This window comes from Saccoglossus kowalevskii, chromosome 1 (assembly GCF_978046115.1).
Source record: "Saccoglossus kowalevskii chromosome 1, keSacKowa6.1, whole genome shotgun sequence".
Taxonomy (NCBI): Eukaryota; Metazoa; Hemichordata; class Enteropneusta; family Harrimaniidae; genus Saccoglossus; species Saccoglossus kowalevskii.
In genome coordinates, this window is record NC_140641.1 from 8,841,733 (window position 1) to 8,861,926 (window position 20,194).

The 20,194-nt window shown below is 35.2% G+C and overlaps 1 protein-coding gene across 4 annotated transcripts in view; it reads left to right on the forward strand.

Moving 5' to 3' along the window:
* Nucleotides 1–19,835, forward strand: part of LOC102805865 (uncharacterized) — a 45,704-nt gene extending 25,869 nt beyond the window's left edge. For 2 of the 4 annotated variants that reach the window (XM_085498662.1, XM_006811338.3), the window contains 9 exons: nucleotides 299–363; nucleotides 473–553; nucleotides 1,268–1,413; nucleotides 2,436–2,935; nucleotides 6,081–6,320; nucleotides 7,314–7,490; nucleotides 9,993–10,125; nucleotides 10,631–10,738; nucleotides 14,571–19,835. In XM_085498662.1, coding sequence (XP_085354788.1) covers nucleotides 299–363; nucleotides 473–553; nucleotides 1,268–1,413; nucleotides 2,436–2,935; nucleotides 6,081–6,320; nucleotides 7,314–7,490; nucleotides 9,993–10,125; nucleotides 10,631–10,738; nucleotides 14,571–14,896 — 1,776 coding nt within the window. In that variant the 3' untranslated portion in view covers nucleotides 14,897–19,835. Of the gene's footprint in view, nucleotides 1–298; nucleotides 364–472; nucleotides 554–1,267; nucleotides 1,414–2,435; nucleotides 2,936–6,080; nucleotides 6,321–7,313; nucleotides 7,491–9,992; nucleotides 10,126–10,630; nucleotides 10,739–11,218; nucleotides 11,287–14,570 lie in introns of those variants that run through there. The other 2 variants (XM_085498664.1, XM_085498663.1) reach the window with 2 other exon arrangements.
* The last annotated feature ends 359 nt before the right edge of the window (nucleotides 19,836–20,194 follow it).

Sequence of the window (20,194 nt, forward strand, 5' to 3'; positions counted from 1 at the left end):
TCTAAGTTATTGTCTTTTAATCTGAAAGCATGGCATATATACTTTGATAAAGACAGAAAAACAAATGAGTTATGAGAATTTAGTGAAATAAATCTTATATGTTTAACAGAAGTTATATTATGTTTCACAAAGACACCATACGAGTCAAAGTATTTCCCTGAGCTGGTAGTTGGATTTTAATGGTTTTGCAGCATACATGTAGTTGTATAATGAGTATTTTAAATGGTTGTTTTCTGATTAGTTCATTTACAAATGATTTTACGACAGAAAGCTTACAATATATTGTAACTGATTTCAGGAGGAAGAAATGCGCATGCAAAGAACTTTAAAACAAGTGGAAGAAGGAGAATTATTAGTAGAAAAGTAAGTATCATCTTGCAACGTAATTCCACTGCTCAATGCTTTCATACCTTGTGATGTCATGTGATATGTGTTATATGTCATGTGATACATGTTTCAAATCTCATTTCAGTCATAAATTAGAAGTAGAGTTTGATGATAATACAAGCATTAGAAGAAACCGCTCTCGTTTCTATATTTCAAAAATTATTACGTAAGTATGCATTCTCTATATAAAACCTTCTCTTGCCATGCATGATGTTTGTCGACATGTAGGTTTATAAGAGAACAGCTGGTCGATACGTAATGTACATGTAAAGTCTGATTTGGTTGATTGATTTCTTTTAGTTTGGCCACTCTTATTTTCGGCTCCTAAAATAGAAGAATTTTTATTCATGAATATTACAATTTGATTTCTTGATTGTAGTGCATTACAGTGGATTATTTGTGTAAAAATGAAATAATTGACTATGGAACAAAACAAGTTGAATGTTGCACATAGCTATTTTGTTATAATTTCCACAATTATATCATATTTGCCATTACATCACTTCAAAAAAAATACATGACATACATTGTAGCAGTGCAAGTTAGTTTAGTGACCTGAGTATGGTGTAATGGTTAGCCTGTTTACTTGGCATAAGCAGACTTTTCACTCAGCAGTAAAAGCTAAGAGTACATTCAGTGCGAATGATTTGAGACTATGCTGTCCAATCAGACCGACAATAAAATCTGCTGGTCTCATGTGTATCTACTGTTCTTGTCTCCAGTGCATGTTTAAAAACCCAACCCAAAAAGTACAACATTTCCATAGGATGGTTGGTGCCTTTCTTGCATGTCATAGAACTGGGATAAATAATAAATATAAAATAAATCCCCTCAAAAAAACTGTTTATGCATCTGACTGTGTATTGTTATTTTTTTTTAGAATTCAAAGAGCTTGGCGTGCATATTTAAAAAGTCGTAGCCTTAAAGACAATAATGAGCTGTCATGTGACAGTGATAGTACTGTAGATAGTGACTCTAGTGATGAAATGAACTCACAATCAGAGATGATACATACCACTGAACAAGGTAATCAACTCATTTTTCAAAGACACCCATCTTACACAAATATTGTTGTAAAACTTTTTGAAAATAACTGAATGAATAGAGGGATTCAGTTATTTAAAAATTAGCTTTTAAAGGACATTTTGTCTGAAATGGCAACTAGCATCATGGGACATTTCATATTCTGTGTGTAAAACAGTAAACTTAACTTAGGTCATTTGTCTAAAATGATTGAACAAATTTTAATGACAATCATTATTTTTTCATAGCCATGTAACAAAGAGGTGGTTTTTACACTATTATGAACAAAAAAATCACAATATTTTGGATTATTTAAGGTACAAGCCTACTCATCATTTCAATAAACTGTACATCCTGGCATTATAAGAAGATTGACTTAAAAAAAAAGTTGGGGGTCACTAGCTTAATTTTTGAGAAAATTAGGGTTGTATTTTAGTGGATATTGGCCATTTTGACAGTAATATAAGCTTTTACCATAGGTTCCTATGGTAGAGATATTATGCCATATCTCAAATTGTAGCCTTTGTGACATAGGCTTTTTGTTGTCCTAAATTTTTTCCAAAATCTGGGTTTCAAAAAATGTAAAAAATACTTTTGAAAATATTAGGATAAGTTTCTTGAAATACGTCACTGTAACATGATGCCATGGGACACTAGCTTCATGATTTTACATAATACCAATGAACACTTTCATATGATTTGTGACTAACTTTCTCAAAAAAACAACTAAGCTTACCAAGCATGTTCCTAGCAAATCTAGTGACATTGTTTCATAAGCTATATACTTATGCTGAAATCTCACGAAAATAGTTACCTTCATAAATCATGAATTCTGTGATTTGTTGCTGGTTATATTACATGAGTAACCTACTCATTGCATCACTGTAAAACAATGGTAATTTCATCTGCATTTAGTAACCAGCAGTCTAAAACTAGAGTAAAAAGTTGTTGTCTGCTGAGTAGTTGCCATGGAAATTAAGTACTGGTTGTTACTATATGTCTAATTTAAGTATAATTTTTATCAGAGGATCCAAGTCCTGTTATTGCTGAGAGTGAAGGAGTCATTGCAATGTATGACTTAGAAAGTAGTGTGGAACTAGATGACGGTGAATTTGCAAGGTTACAGCAAGCCATAGAAGACAAGAACAATAAAAATGTCAATAATTTAAGTCTAGCGGAGGAGTTTGCAAACCTGCAAGGAACCAACTCTGAAGATGATGATGAGGAAAGTAGTAGTGTTTCAAAAGACAATGAAAGTGAAGTAGAAACAAATGAAAATATTATTCTTAAAGAGGACATAGAGGACTCAGAAAAAGAATGTGTGAATGAAAGGACAGCATGCAAACAAGCTAGGACTGAAAACAAACTAAAAATTGAATGTAAACAAAAAGATGAAGAAATAAGCCCCCCTGTCGGGATATTTGATGTGTATAACTTAGAAGATACAACAATGCCCGTTTTAGATTGGGCGTCATTAGAAGAACATCTTGCTAATATGTCTAAAGATGAAAATACAGCAAGAGAGGTGAGTTGTTTTAACATGCATAGTATCAGTGTTCCCATCTAAGCTGATTTGATACATTATAAGAACACAGGGATTTATAGTGGACGCAATTATTTATTCTAATTCTTTGACACAGAAAATATATTTTGATTCAAAATTCAGAAGTTACACTATACCTACATACAGTATTTTTTAGCTCCGCTGTCGACTTTGTCGAGCGGAGCTTATCATATGAGTGATTGTCCGTCGTCGTCGTCGTCCGTCGTCGTCCGTGTCAATGTTTTACTTTTTCGACTTCTTCTTGAAAACTACAAGCCTAAATGCTTTGATACTTGGTGTATATGTACCTTGGGTAGACCTCTCTTAGGTTTGTTCATTTCATGTTGATATCTTTAATTCTCTAATTTTGGTGAATATTTTTGTCATTTTTGGTAAAAACTGATATTTTCGACTTCTTGTTAAAAACCGCTAGTGCAAATGCTTTGATATTACATCTATAGGTACTACATGTGGACCTCTCTCAGATTTGTTAATTTTGTAATGATATCTTTAATTCTTTAATTTTGGTGAATATTTTTGTCATTTTTGGTAAAAACTGATATTTTCGACTTCTTGTTAAAAACCGCAAGTCCAATTGCTTTGATACTACATATATAGGTACTACATGTGGACCTCTCTCAGATTTGTTCATTTCGTGATGATATCTTCAATTCTCTAATTTTGGTGAATATTTTTGTCATTTTTGGTAAAAACTGATATTTTCGACTTCTTGTTAAAAAACCGCAAGTGCAATTGCTTTGATATTACATATATAGGTACTACATGTGGACCTCTCTCAGATTTGTTCATTTTGTAATGATATCTTTAATTCTCTAATTTTGGTGAATATTTTTGTCATTTTTGGTAAAAACTGATATTTTCGACTTCTTGTTAAAAACCGCAAGTGCAATTGCTTTGATATTACATATATAGGTACTACATGTGGACCTCTCTCAGATTTGTTCATTTTGTAATGATATCTTTAATTCTCTAATTTTGGTGAATATTTTTGTCATTTTTGGTAAAAACTGATATTTTCGACTTCTTGTTAAAAACCGCAAGTGCAAATGCTTTGATATTACATATATAGGTACTACATGTGGACCTCTCTCAGATTTGTTCATTTTGTGATGATATCTTTAATTCTCTAATTTTACTGAATATTTTTGTCATTTTTTGGTGAAAAGTGATATTTTCGACTTCTTGTTAAAAACCGCAAGTCCAATTGCTTTGATACTACATATATAGGTACTACATGTGGACCTCTCTCAGATTTGTTTATTTCGTGATGATATCTTCAATTCTCTAATTTTGGTGAATATTTTTGTCATTTTTGGTAAAAAGTGATATTTTTGACTTCTTGTTAAAAACCGCAAGTCCGATTGCTTTGATATTACATATATAGGTACTACATGTGGACCTCTCTCAGATTTGTTCATTTTGTGATGATATCTTCAATTCTCTAATTTTGGTGAATATTTTTGTCATTTTTGGTAAAAAGTGATATTTTCGACTTCTTGTTGAAAACTGTAAGTCCGATTGCTTTGATATTACATATATAGGTACTACATGTGGACCTCTCTCAGATTTGTTCGTTTTGTGATGATATCTTCAATTCTCTAATTAATTTATTTTGGTGAATATTTTTGTAATTTTTGGTTAAAAATTAATATTTTCGACTTCTTGTTAAAAACTGTAAGTCCGATTGCTTTGATACTATTCATATTGTTCATTTTCTAATGATGTCTTCAGTTCTTTAATTGAAATGTGCATTGCTAACAGCGAAGCTATCTCAGCCGATAGGCTGCTTGTTTTTTCTTTGAAGACTCGCCATCCCATAGCCTACCTGCTGACTTGATTTTGGAGGATTTCATTTTAACTAGTGATCCCGGCAAAGTTGGTCATGTTAGAGGGCGCACTTATGATCTATTTGGTGTAGTAGTAATATATCTATTATTTTGTATACAATGTATAATGAAATTGTCCGTTTTTTTTTTCAAAATAACTTCTGTGGGGACATTCCAATTATCACATATTGAATTGCTCAGCTGGATCAAACAGACTACGTGTCAACTCATTCAGAAGACGAAAAAACTCAAATTTGGAATGTTTGTTTTTATACCTTTATTAGTCCCCGTTCGGATGAAGTCCGAAAACGAGGATTTATAATTCGGTTTCCGTCCGTCCGTGTGTCCGTGCGTCTGTGCGTCCGTGCGTCCGTCAGGAGTCATATCTCAGAATCCCTTGGGCCGATTCCGTTCATTCTTTGCATGTGCCTAGTACTTTATGTGGGACATATGCACATGCAGTGGTTGAGCGATTCGATTCAAAATGGCCGACTGGCAGCCATCTTGTTTTTTGAAAATGTTGTATTTTGGACATGCTTTGTCAGTTTTCATTCAAATTTGGTACATAGATTATACATGTTAGGATACATGTTCATGACGATTTATTTTGCAATTGGATCAAAGATAGTTGACTGGCAGGCATCTTGTTGTTTTTTTTATGCGGTATCTTGGACGTGCTCTGTCAGTTTTCATTCAAATTTGGCACATGCATGTTTATACATGTTAGGATGCATGTCCATGACAATTTGTTTCAAAATCTGGTCAAAGCTGGCTGATTGACAGCCATCTGACTTTTTGGCCTTACTACTATTTTTCCACAATTTATGTACGATTTTCATTCATATTTGGCACATACATCATACATATCAGTTTGTTTCATAATCAGATCAAAGATGGCCGAATTACGGCTGTTTTAATTTTTTGCCATATTACTACTACACAGAACACGTGTTTTGATGAAAATAAACAATCTGTTGTATACGCCACTTGGAACTCAAGTTTCAAGAACACGCTCACGACAACCCCTCCGCTTTAATATGATGAGCACAAAGAGAACTTTCAAACATTTAACGGGGACTGTGTCATTTTCAATGACTTGTTTCAAGTTTAATCAAAACTGGTAAGACTATACAAGATTGTTGAGGCAGTTAAAAATTTACAAATCTTCCAGTCATGTCAACTTATAACATGAGTGCCACCCTCCGTTAAGAATAATTTCTTATATCCGGAGGTTTTTAGAAAGTATAACACAGTTAATGATGCTGTTCTCATTCATACAGCATCAGAGAAACAACAGAGAAGAAATCTTGAGAAAACTTGCAATGGCTGGTGATGATGATGACATAGAAGGTGACATTTATGGCAAAGGAAAAGAAAAACTATCAAGTAGATTACAAAGTGGCATGAATCTACAAATATGTTTTGTGAATGATTCGCTGAGTGATAGTGAAAATAATGATGAGGATGATATTGTGGAATCTCCCAAGCCTATCACAAAAGAGACACTAACACCACCTCAGGTAAAGATATTTGATTGTAGCAAAGTATGAGAATATTGTCAAGAAAAGGGGAAAGTGTATTTGGAATTTGTCTTTGTCTGCAATTGCTAAAACAGACTGAAATGCTGATGAGTTTGGTGATTGAGTAATGCACTTATGACACGGTTGTCGGGGTTGAATGTATAGTTACCTAATTAATAGTACTAATTGTAATACCTACTGTAGACTATTAACAAATTCAGTCCAGAAAATGCTGCCCTCATTTGCATATGCAAATGAGATTTTATTTTGAATGAGATACTCAATATGCAGACATGGCTCAGGATCATTGACTTCTATCATGAGTGGGATAGATTACTTGATTAGTTGGTTTCTTTCACTTCTGATAAGATTTTTCCCCAAAACAGCTGATTACCATTTCTTTATTACTTCACTGTCATCAAAAGTTATCTAATCACTGTATGAAAATATATCCAATAATGCATTTCTACCGTGTTCCATGATAATGGTTATATATAAAAATTAAACATGCATTGTTTGTGTTTTTAACTTGAAAAAAAAACAACTTGACCTGTATTTAAGTGATATTTCTGTGTACAAATTTTTCACACTTTTAAAAAATAGATGTCTGATGACATGAGCAGTCCCTGATGATGTGAGTTGTTCAACTGTGTTTCAAAGCAAGGCTATGTAGCATACTGAGTAATAATAATAACTTTCACAAATCCAACCCATATTCTTGAGTGGTTTGCGGTTATTGCCTTACTCCATTACATCAAGTCCCATTCATGGGCATTTGTGTTAAGTTGAAGGGTGGTGGTCATAACGACCATGTTCGTTGAAATGCATTAAAATTTTGTGTAAATAGAAAACACGTACATTTGACCTGAATGTGTATATGTTGCTATGCATAGTATGGGACCCCTAACAACTAGTTGTGACAACCTTAAGATTGTGTAGCATAGTGTACAGTTATGCAATGTAATCTGACATTCAACATATTTTTTGATTTAGTCACCTGTATGTGATGATAAACCTGAAGTGAAGCAAGAAGAAAGTGAAGATTTTGCTGTTAAACAAGCTAGATTACAAGAAGAAGCTAAGTTAGCATTGGCACAGGCTAGACCCATGGCTAGAATGCAAATACAAGTTGAAAAACAACAAAGGAAAAAGTCACCTGTAGCTGAACTGGTACGTCTTGATCATTGGGCAGATACATTTCCTGATGAGATAGGTGTATGAAATCTTAGCTGAATTGTATTAGGTCAATGTTATTGATTCCCATGTACAATCACGCAATGGGGGTTGTTTACTGTCTATGTGTCAACTGATATCTCAAGAATCACTCATCGCATTTCAATGACACTAGGTGCCTGGATGCTCTTGGATAATGTGCAGACTGAATTGTTTTTGTCTAGGCCATGGTTACTAAAAAAGACGGTTAGGAAACGCTATTGTAAAAAGGGGTGAATCTGCCTAATCCTTCAAGGATGCGTGTCGCGCTGTGTACGCCCTCTATTGCTTGAGATTTCAAGGCCCACCATTTTGTTTCATTTGTGTGTCGATCACTTGATGTTCCGCGAATTTGAAATTTTATGCTCGTTTTCGATAGAATATCCACGTTTAGCGCACAAGCTCTACGAAGAACTACACGTACATTTCGGATGAGTACTCTTTGTGACTGTGATAACATTCAGAATTGAGAATCGTCATTTATCGTTTTCACTGTTGTCATGAAAGTAAGCTTGGGTCCCGGAAGAAAAAGTGACAAAAATTCTAACCCCTAAGTCACTATTTTAAAATACATTATATTATAAAAAATACTACCAAATGAATATTTAGTATACTACTGTGGTTACTTATGAAGGTTGTGTGCGATTTGGGGGCTTATTAGAGTAAATTTTATCGCGTCACTGTATCAGCCATTTTGTTTAAAGTCGTAACACTTTTTTTGTAGACGCCGTAGAAATCGTTGAAAATGTATTCAACATTTTCCGCCAGTTTCATAAAATGCCTGTTTAATTGTTCTTATCTGTCCTTGTTTCGGTTTTTTGGTAAATTTTTCATGTTGCAATATTCAGCGTGCCGTTAAATGCAGTTTTAGTCCACGCTACAATTTTTGAACACATTGAACTGTCGGTACAATTTTCTAGCAGTCTCTTCGCCAAATCAATTTTTCGAACCCTTTGTAACCGTTCGTAATTTCATTGGAACTGCCTGTTGTTGCATATTTGGTCTGCTTACATGCATTTCGTAGAACATGGGCAGGTTATTTCAGTTATTTTATCGCATATTTTGTTTATTTCCAACAAAATGTATGTGGTATCATGGCTCCTCATTAAAACTTTCGCATGGCTGAAATATAAACACTTGTATGGTTTCTTTGACGTCTTTTTTTCTGATCATGTTTTGTTGGTTTTTTTATTAGCTCCTCTGTCGACTTCGTCAAGCGAAGCTTATCATATGAGTGATTGTCCGTCGTCGTCCGTGTCAATGTTTTACTTTTTCGACTTCTTCTTGAAAACTACAAGCCTGAATGTTTTGATACTTGGTGTATATGTACCTTTGGTAGACCTCTCAGATTTGTTCATTTCATGATGATATCTTCAATTCTCTAATTTTGGTGAATATTTTTGTCATTTTTGGTAAAAAGTGATATTTTGTTTTGATATTTCATATATAGGTACTACATGTGGACCACTCTCAAATTTGTTCATTTCATGATATTTTAAATTCTGTAATTTTGATGAATATTTTTATAATTTTTGGTAAAAAGTGATATTTTCGACTTGTTAAAAACCACAATCATTTATGGTTAAAAATTATATTTTTGAATTCTTGTTGAAAACAGCAAGTCCCATTGCATTGATACTATGCTTATTGTTCATTTTCTAATGATATCTTCTGTTCTTTAATTGAAATGTGCAGTGCTAACAGCGGAGCTATCTCAGCCGAGAGGCTGCTTGTTTCAGTTTTCTGCCGATCTTGTTCTTTAGAAACGAAAATGCCATACAAGACAGGCAAATTTGTATTGAGTTTAAACCGAGCGACAGGTTTTGTCAGGATTCACTGGAACAACTTACACTTTAGTATTACTGAAAGTATCGACAGAGACACAATAAAATGGCGTGCAGTTGTTGATTGCAATGAACTATGGGAAAAATGACGTCATATTTGCATGATTTCCTGTCTACATTTTATGTTAATGATTTATCACAGATTAGTACGTCTTTTGTTTCAAATGTTTGCCCGCGACACGCATCCAATGAAAAGAACATGGTTCGTTCCCTAACCGTCTTTTTTAGTAGCCGTGTCTAGGCAAATATTTGGCCTCCTATTTAAACTTTGTAATTAATTTTTATTGATATGCCTCCATTATCCTTAGCACACATTATCCTTTTCAACACCAGTTACCTCTCTTCATCACAAATTCACAAGATAGCCACGTTTATGGTCTGCTCTTTCCTTCTGAAGGTTGGGACAAAAATATCCAATTTTTTTGAATAAAAACTGAAAATTGAATCGAATTTTGTCTGTAGGCTCCAAAATTAGAATTCATTTCCAGAAATATTAAAGAATATAGGAAAAAAGTGCTGAAAAATTTGGGCGAGAAAGTCTGGTGGTGAAAATGTTAATGTATCACTTGTGCTTTGTAAATGAAGAATGCATTTATTGGGATTTGTTTTTTAATAGGCTGGAGCTGCAGGTCTGACTGAGATTACTGATGGTTTATGTGGCAAGAGAATGCTCAAGAAATCCACATTAGTCACCATGACAGTCAGTCAAATTAAAACTATTGTTAATGATCTTAGATCACAAATTGAGAGTAAGTATATATACACATATCCGTGTCACAAATATAACTAAATATGTCTAACCCTTGACATAAATGAAGAGAAATGTACACATACAATGGCTGATTACAATGGCAATGTTACCATATCATTTCATTTATTTTTTCCCCGATTGTGCTTCCTTAACTCAAGAACCTGTCATCCATTTTGGCTGTTTGCAGGTTTATTTTTAAACTGTCTCTCAGCACAATTTAGCTTTCTTGACTTGACAAACTTTTATTTGTCTTTAAAAGTAGAAATCACAGAATTTCCAAGCAGATACATTATGTTCAAATTGTACTGACCGAGGACAGATGACTCGCATCTTAGAACCAATGTTGAATGTGTCCAGATGTGTTTTTTTTGCTCCACTATCATCAATAATAATGGGACACAGCTGTTAATATCAGTGATTTCCTTTTCTTCCATCAACAATTATACTTTATGGTATGTCAAGGTAAACCCACTTTTATTAAAAGCATTATTTTCACTTTTTAGATTTAAATGAAGAATTGGTTCAACAGTTAATTATTCGTGATGATTTGCAGATGGAACAAGACAGTAAGCTGGTTGATATAGAGGACTTAACAAGGTGGATTAACATGAGTATGTCATGATATTACATTAAATAGAAGTGATTGGTCTTGTGCCAGTCATTTCAACATCAAGTGCCTACATGTATGTCAATATGATTAATGTCAAAAATGGTGGAAGGTTACGTTTTTGTAGATCATGCATGGTGTCACCCTTACAGCAAACTTCACTCCAAAAATGCAAACTGTCATCACCTTGATTCACATTGTCGACTGTTTAAGCATGCATCGCTAATGTTAAAAAAAATATGTATTATCTGCCAAATATTTATAATTGTAAATATTTGTTGAGTGAAGCAAATATCAGTTGCAAGCTTCTATGGTTAGTTATATATCCCTGTAGAGATTAAGTTTATTCTTTATCCCGTTCATCCCATTGCAACAAGTGGCACTTGATTTGATTTCTATTTGATGTGATGTCAGTCATCATCAATATTTATTTATTTATTATTTATATATTTTGCTGATTCATTTTCCTCCTACCTTTTTGAAGAACATTTTTTGGAATGCTGTAAAGAGAAGAATAGTTCAAGATCTGTTCTTTAGTTTATTGTTGTGTTATGTAGTCACGTAAGCATGTTATTTTGTTTATTAACAACAAATTCCATTTTCATGTAAGAAATTGTAAAACCAGCAACTGACAATTTCATCAATTTTAATTGAAATCAACTGTGTTGATTATCATGATAAAAGCTTTTATCCATGTTTTAAATTTTTCATACATCACAACTAGTTAATAAATCTGACTTGCTTTAAATTTGTTATACATAAATCTGACATCACAATTGGTTGATAAATCTGACACGCTTTAAAGTTTCCTCACTTGATTCATTGTAGCATGCTGTGACTGTCTCACTTGATTCATTGTAGCATGATGTGACAGTGTCTCACTTGATTCATTGCAGTATACTGTGACAGTGTCTCACTTGATTCATTGTAGCATGATGTGACAGTATCTCACTTGATTCATTGTAGCATGATGTGACAGTGTCTCACTTGATTTATTGTAACATGATGTGACAGTGTCTCCCTTCATTCATTGTAGCATGTGACAGTGTCTCACTTGATTCATTGTAGCATGATGTGACAGTGTCTCACTTCATTCATTGTAGCATGATGTGACAGTATCTCACTTGATTTATTGTAGCATGATGTGACAGTATCTCACTTGATTCATTGTAGCATGATGTGACAGTGTCTCCCTTCATTCATTGTAGCATGATGTGACAGTGTCTCACTTCATTCATTGTAGCATGATGTGACAGTGTCTCACTTCATTCATTGTAGCATGATGTGACAGTGTCTCACTTGATTCATTGTAGCATGATGTGACTGTCTTACTTGATTCATTGTAGCATGATGTGACAGTGTCTCACTTCATTCATTGTAGCATGATGTGACAGTATCTCACTTGATTCATTGTAGCATGATGTGACAGTGTCTCACTTCATTCATTGTAGCATGATGTGACAGTATCTCACTTGATTAATTGTAGCATACTGTGTCAATGTCTCTCTTCATTCATTGTAGCATGATGTGACAGTATCTCACTTGATTCATTGTAGCATGATGTGACAGTGTCTCACTTCATTCATTGTAGCATGTGACAGTGTCTCACTTGATTCATTGTAGCATACCGTGACAGTGTCTCACTTGATTCATTGTAGCATGCTGTGACAGTGTCTCACTTCATTCATTGTAGCATGATGTGACAGTGTCTCACTTGATTCATTGTAGCATACTATGACAGTGTCTCACTTCATTCATTGTAGCATGATGTGACAGTGTCTCACTTGATTCATTGTAGCATACTGTGACAGTGTCTCACTTGATTCATTGTAGCATGCTGTGACTGTCTCACTTGATTCATTGTAGCATGATGTGACAGTGTCTCACTTGATTCATTGTAACATGATGTGACAGTGTCTCACTTCATTCATTGTAGCATGATGTGACAGTATCTCACTTGATTCATTGTAGCATGATGTGACAGTGTCTCACTTGATTCATTGCAGCATGCTGTGACAGTGTCTCACTTGATTCATTGTAGCATGATGTGACAGTCTCTCACTTGATTCATTGTAGCATGATGTGACAGTGTCTCACTTGATTCATTGTAGCATGATGTGACTGTCTCACTTCATTCATTGTAGCATGATGTGACAGTGTCTCACTTCATTCATTGCAGCATGATGTGACAGTGTCTCACTTGATTCATTGTAGCATGCGACAGTGTCTCACTTCATTCATTGTAGCATGATGTGACAGTGTCTCACTTGATTCATTGTAGGACGATGTGACAGTGTCTCACTTGATTCATTGTAGCATGATGTGACAGTGTCTCACTTCATTCATTGTAGCATGATGTGACAGTGTCTCACTTCATTCATTGTAGCATGATGTGACAGTGTCTCACTTCATTCATTGTAGCATGTGACAGTGTCTCACTTCATTCATTATAGCATACTGTGACAGTGTCTCACTTGATTCATTGTAGCATGATGTGACAGTGTCTCACTTGATTCATTGTAGCATGATGTGACAGTGTCTCACTTGATTCATTGTAGCATGATGTGACTGTCTCACTTCATTCATTGTAGCATGATGTGACAGTGTCTCACTTGATTCATTGTAGCATGATGCGACAGTGTCTCACTTGATTCATTGTAGCATGATGTGACAGTGTCTCACTTGATTCATTGTAGCATGATGTGACAGTGTCTCACTTGATTCATTGTAGCATGATGTGACTGTCTCACTTCATTCATTGTAGCATGATGTGACTGTCTCACTTCATTCATTGTAGCATGATGTGACTGTCTCACTCGATTCATTGTAGCATACTGTGACAGTGTCTCACTTGATTCATTGTAGCATACTGTGACAGTGTCTCACTTGATTCATTGTAGCATACTGTGACAGTGTCTCACTTGATTCATTGTAGCATACTTTGACAGTGTCTTACTTGATTCATTGTAGCATACTGTGACAGTGTCTCACTTGATTCATTGTAGCATACTTTGACAGTGTCTTACTTGATTCATTGTAGCTTGCTGTGACAGTGTCTCACTTGATTCATTGTAGCATACTGTGACAGTGTCTCACTTGATTCATTGTAGCATACTGTGACAGTGTCTTACTTGATTAATTGTAGCATGCTGTGACAGTATCTCACTTCATTCATTGTAGGATGATGTGACAGTATCTCACTTCATTCATTGTAGGATGATGTGACAGTGTCTCACTTGATTCATTGTAACATGATGTGACAGTGTCACACTTCATTCATTGTAGCATGATGTGACAGTGTCTCACTTGATTCATTGTAGCATGATGTGACAGTGTCTCACTTCATTTATTGTAGCATGATGTGACAGTGTCTCACTTGATTTATTGTAGCATGATGTGACAGTGTCTCACTTGATTTATTGTAACATGATGTGACAGTGTCACACTTGATTTATTGTAGCATGATGTGACAGTGTCTTACTTGATTCATTGTAGCATGATGTGACAGTGTCTTACTTGATTCATTGTAGCATGATGTGACAGTGTCTCACTTGATTCATTGTAGCATGCTGTCACAGTACCTCAGTAAAGTGTAAAATTTTGGTGATTAGGAAAAAACTGTTTTTGATTGGGGGTAACATATTTCACACCAATCTTTGTGGTCAACCTTCTTTGAGTTAACAACCATTAATTTCATACATAAACCATTCAAAATATATATGATACATGCTGTGTTTGATAAACAAAACTGCATTTTATCAAGTATTCCAAGCTCATTCCACACTTTGATTCAGATATTGTTCTAACTTATATGAATCTTTATTTTCTCTCAATAGACATGGAAAGGAACAACAACAAAGCTAGCATTGATGACAAACAACAACGATTAATAGACAGTGGTAACAAACGACAATATGATACCTTACTTTCATTGTTGAGTAATACCCTGCCTGTCAGTCGAAAATGTATGTGTGGAGTTAGTCGCAGCTCATCTATGTCAAGTCGGTCAATTTCAAGTCCAGAAAGTCAGAAGTCATTGACAAGTCCATTGGAGAACATGAAAGCACTAAGCAGTCCCACAGATAGTACTGGTACTGATCATATTTCAAGCCCAGAACTTACATGGGTTCGGCAAGCTATAGTTAAATATTGGTATACTTAGCACAACGATTTGAATTTTTTTTTTTCAAAACTTGATTTTGTGTATGTGCTATGTTTTATTATAGAATAGAGTTAGTAAGGTGACAAATGATTACAATAGTATCAGTTGATATGTTGCAAAAAGAACTGCTGTATACATCACTTTGCCTTGCTATAAGTGTCCCCCCATGCGATAGTGCCATTGTCCTCCACACATGCGATAGTGCCATTGTCCTCCACACATGCGATAGTGCCATTGTCCTCCACACATGCGATAGTGCCATTGTCCTCCACACATGCGATAGTGCCATTGTCCTCCACACATGTGATAGTGTCATTGTCCTCCACACATGCGATAGAGCCATTGTCTTCCACACATGCGATAGTGCCATTGTCCTCCACACATGTGATAGTGCCATTGTCCTCCACACATGCAATAGTGCCATTGTCCTCCACACATGCGATAGTGCCATTTTCCTCCACACATGCGATAGAGCCATTGTCCTCCACACATGCAATAGTGCCATTGTCCTCCACAAATGTGATAGTGCCATTGTCCTCCACACATGGATAGTGCCATTGTTCTCCACACATGTAATAGTGCTATTGTTCTCCACACATGTAATAGTGTCATTGTCCTCCACACATGTGATAGTGTCATTGTCCTCCACATATGCGATAGTGTCATTGTCCTCCACACATGTGATAGTGTCATTGTCCTCCACATATGCGATAGTGTCATTGTCCTCCACATATGTCATAGTGCCACTGTCTTCACACGTGCCATAGCGCCATAGTCCTTCAAATGTGCCATAGTGCCATTGTCATCTCCAAAATGTGCTATCGACCTCCCCACACGTGCTGTATTGCCATTGTCCCCCCCATATGCTGTAGTATTATTGTTCTCTACACTTGAGCTATAGTGTTGTTGCTGTCTTCCTCATCAGTGCTGTATTGCCACCATCCTCCACACTCATTGTTTGCATGTGATCCCAATGACTTAAAACGATTTTATATCGATTTATGACATTTTTTTAATACAAAATCTTGGCAAATTATTAAGTAATATTCCTATAATAGTGATAACAATTGTGATTCATTAAAACATGGAAAAAGTAATACCATTTGGTAAAGTTTTGTTTTTGTTATAAATCATGTCTGCATCATTATGTTCTCCATGGCATGGGATTGTGGGGTCAACATGTATGAATTATGAACTTTGAACTGAAATTCAAGATGTACGCCTATCTGAGTGAACACCGTATGTCAACTCCTTATCACTTTGTATAAAATGTATGAATGATTCATGGTCCACTGAAACCATAGAGGATGTTTTATTTTTGTATTAGGTTAAAATAAAGACTAGTGTGATAGAAATGTTAATTATGTTAATAGATGGGAAACGTTTAGTTCACCAGTTTACGTGATAGATAAGCACCAACTCCGAGATGTGACCCTTGGTGATTCTCTTTGTTTGAAATAGTTGATGCTCATTTACATATTATCTGATGACACCATTGCTTTGCCCGTGTATTATGCAACATCTTGTGCAGATGAACAATGGGCCATTGATCAGATGAGCAGACAAATCACAGTGTAATAACAGGGAACTTACAATCACCTGCTTAGCTCAGTCAGTAGAGTGACTCGTCCAGAACTGATTCCAGCTGATCTTAAAATTAGGGGTTGTTTCCCAGTCTTGGACTTTCATGATGGGAGAAAACAACCTTGAGTTTTGAATGGTCTAGTCATTCTGGGAAGTCCATGCTGCTCAGCACAATACTATTATGAGTGTGTTTTAAGTTGACATGGACCCCTGGGGCACATGTCATTTATCATTTATCAGTATTGGCTGTGATTTGTATTGCAAAGTGGGTAACTTATTATCACATAAATTCATTCAGAGAGCATTGTTATTTTATACACAGATTTTTCCAGTTATAAGCAATTACATATGTTGTGTGGGGATTGGAAGCATGCCCCCTGACTACATCAGTAAGTAAATACCCAGTAGTCTGGTTACAATATATAAGAATGGAGTGCATCTGTTGCTCACATGTAATATGATTTGCTTGTGATATTGAAATATTGTGAATCCAAAGAATTTTGTACATTATTATCACTAGAAATTAATTTGATAACTGAAATAAGTATTTATTTGTCTTGTATTCTTTTGCAGTCCATTGCTTCAAACTTTCATTTACACTTGACCTCAGCAGTCAGTAGTCCGACAAATAAACATGGTATGAGCACATATTCTAGATTCATATATGCAAATAATTTGAATAAATTACCCATCATGCATTGCAGGCTAATACATGTGACAAGGTTTTGTTTGATGTTGAGGAAACAACTCCCTACGACTACCGTCATTAATTCGCAATTATGTTTCTGTATTTGTTTCACAATATACTAATACTATGCACTCTATAGACCTAGCTAATTTAGGTTGTTCAATAACAGAAGCTTATATAATGTGTATGTTAATGTCTTCAATGATAATCATGACAAACTTTCTGCTTTTTTTTCTACGATGGCTGGACTGTGTAAGGATGTGATCATATAATCTTGCACTTGGTTCTACAGGGATATATTTTGTAAGGGGCCCTTACCAAATTAAGTGTGCAATATGATCATAAATATATTTTAAGCATACTTTTAATGACATTAAACCATATCATTTGTAGCCAGAAATTACCTGTTGCTATCCAAGTGTGGAATTAATGTGTTGAAAATACATTGTAATTTGTTTTACTGGCTTGTTGATAATTTTATTGGTTCTTCTAGAAACATGTTCATTCCCACATGTGGTTCTACAGGAATATTATGTGTAAGGGTATGGCCATGCAATTCTACATGTGGTTCTACAAGAATATTATGTGTAAGGGTGTAGCCATGCAATCCTACATGTGGTTCTACAGGAATATTATGTGTAAGGGTGTGGCCATGCAATCCTACATGTGGTTCTACAAGAATATTATGTGTAAGGGTATGGCCATGCAATCCTACATGTGGTTCTACAAGAATATTATGTGTAAGGGTATGGCCATGCAATCCTACATGTGGTTCTACAGGAATATTATGTGTAAGGGTGTGGCCATGCAATCCTACATGTGGTTCTACAAGAATATTATGTGTAAGGGTGTGGCCATGCAATCCTACATGTGGTTCTACAAGAATATTATGTGTACGGGTGTGGCCATGCAATCCTACATGTGGTTCTACAAGAATATTATGTGTACGGGTATGGCCATGCAATCCTACATGTGGTTCTACAAGAATATTATGTGTACGGGTGTGGCCATGCAATCCTACATGTGGTTCTACAAGAATATTATTGTAAGGGTATGGCCATGCAATCCTACATGTGGTTCTACAAGAATATTATGTGTAAGGGTATGGCCATGCAATCCTACATGTGGTTCTACAAGAATATTATGTGTAAGGGTGTGGCCATGCAATCCTACATGTGGTTCTACAAGAATATTATGTGTAAGGGTGTGGCCATGCAATCCTACATGTGGTTCTACAAGAATATTATGTGTATGGGTGTGGCCATGCAATCCTACATGTGGTTCTACAAGAATATTATTGTAAGGGTATGGCCATGCAATCCTACATGTGGTTCTACAAGAATATTATGTGTAAGGGTATGGCCATGCAATCCTACATGTGGTTCTACAAGAATATTATTGTAAGGGTATGGCCATGCAATCCTACATGTGGTTCTACAAGAATATTATGTGTAAGGGTATGGCCATGCAATCCTACATGTGGTTCTACAAGAATATTATGTGTAAGGGTGTGGCCATGCAATCCTACATGTGGTTCTACAAGAATATTATGTGTAAGGGTATGGCCATGCAATCCTACATGTGGTTCTACAAGAATATTATGTGTAAGGGTATGGCCATGTAATCCTACATGTGGTTCTACAAGAATATTATGTGTAAGGGTGTGGCCATGCAATCCTACATGTGGTTCTACAAGAATATTATGTGTAAGGGTATGGTCATGCAATCCTACATGTGGTTCTACAAGAATATTATGTGTAAGGGTATGGCCATGCAATCCTACATGCGGTTCTACAAGAATATTATGTGTAAGGGTATGGCCATGCAATCCTACATGTGGTTCTACAAGATTATTATGTGTAAGGGTATGGCCATGCAATCCTACATGTGGTTCTACAGGAATATTTCATGTAAGTGGGTGGCAATGTGATTCTAAGTATTAATGTTATGGTTGGTAGTCACATATACAGTAGTCCATTCAGTAGCCGCCAATGTTCTTTGATCACCATTTCTTCATCAAGAATTTATAGATTGTATCTCTTATTGTACTCAATACAAGATATTAAAATGGAGACAATTTGTAAATCAAAAATGTCATATACTTTTAGTAATTCATTATTGTACACTTAGCAAGTGTCACTACTTTTTCTGTTTATAACTGTATTTTGACTTGTGTTGTACTCTCTGTTTCAGATAGCATGAATGATTTTTATATAAAATATTTAAAAATAAAGGAACTTCACGATATCAATGTTTAATGGATGCCTAATGCCTGAATAGAATATCTTCTGCATATATAACAGTAAATGGGTCAATTTTGGTAATGGCAGTTATCAAATGACTTCTGTAGTCTATGAAAGAGTCTTCTTTAGAATGTCTTCTGGCATAAATGTTTTAAAGATTTTTTATAAAAATATTCTTGCCTGGGTGAAATGGAGTGTAGTGGTGCACATTTCCTTTTTTGTCTTCCAAATATTCATTTTATTTTAATTGTTATATCACGTCTAGACAATTTATTTACAAAGTTATTTTTGCATGAATTTGCTAATTTTATAATTATTTACCCACAATGCTTAAGTGATTTAAGTTCACATTCTTGAAGTGATATTTCTTGCTTGTAAATATATACCATTGTGAAATAAATTATTTGTATGTGGTAGCATAAAATTGCAGTCTGTCACTTTGTAGCATAGAATTTCAGTCTGTCACTTTGTAGCACAAAATTGCAGTCTGTCACTTTGTGGCACAGAATTGCAGTCTCACGTAGCACAAAATTGCAGTCTGTCACTTTGTAGCACAAAGGTTCAGTCAGTCACTTTGTAGCACAGAATTGCAGTCTGTCACTGTTGCACTGAATTGCAGTGTGTCACTTAGTATCATGGAATTGCAGTCTGTCACTGTTGCACAGAATTGCAGTCACTTTATAATATAGAAATTGCAGTCACTTTGTAGCATGAAATTACAGTCTGTCACTTTGTAGCATAGAATTGCAGCCTGGTGCATGGAACTGCAGTCTGCCATTTTGT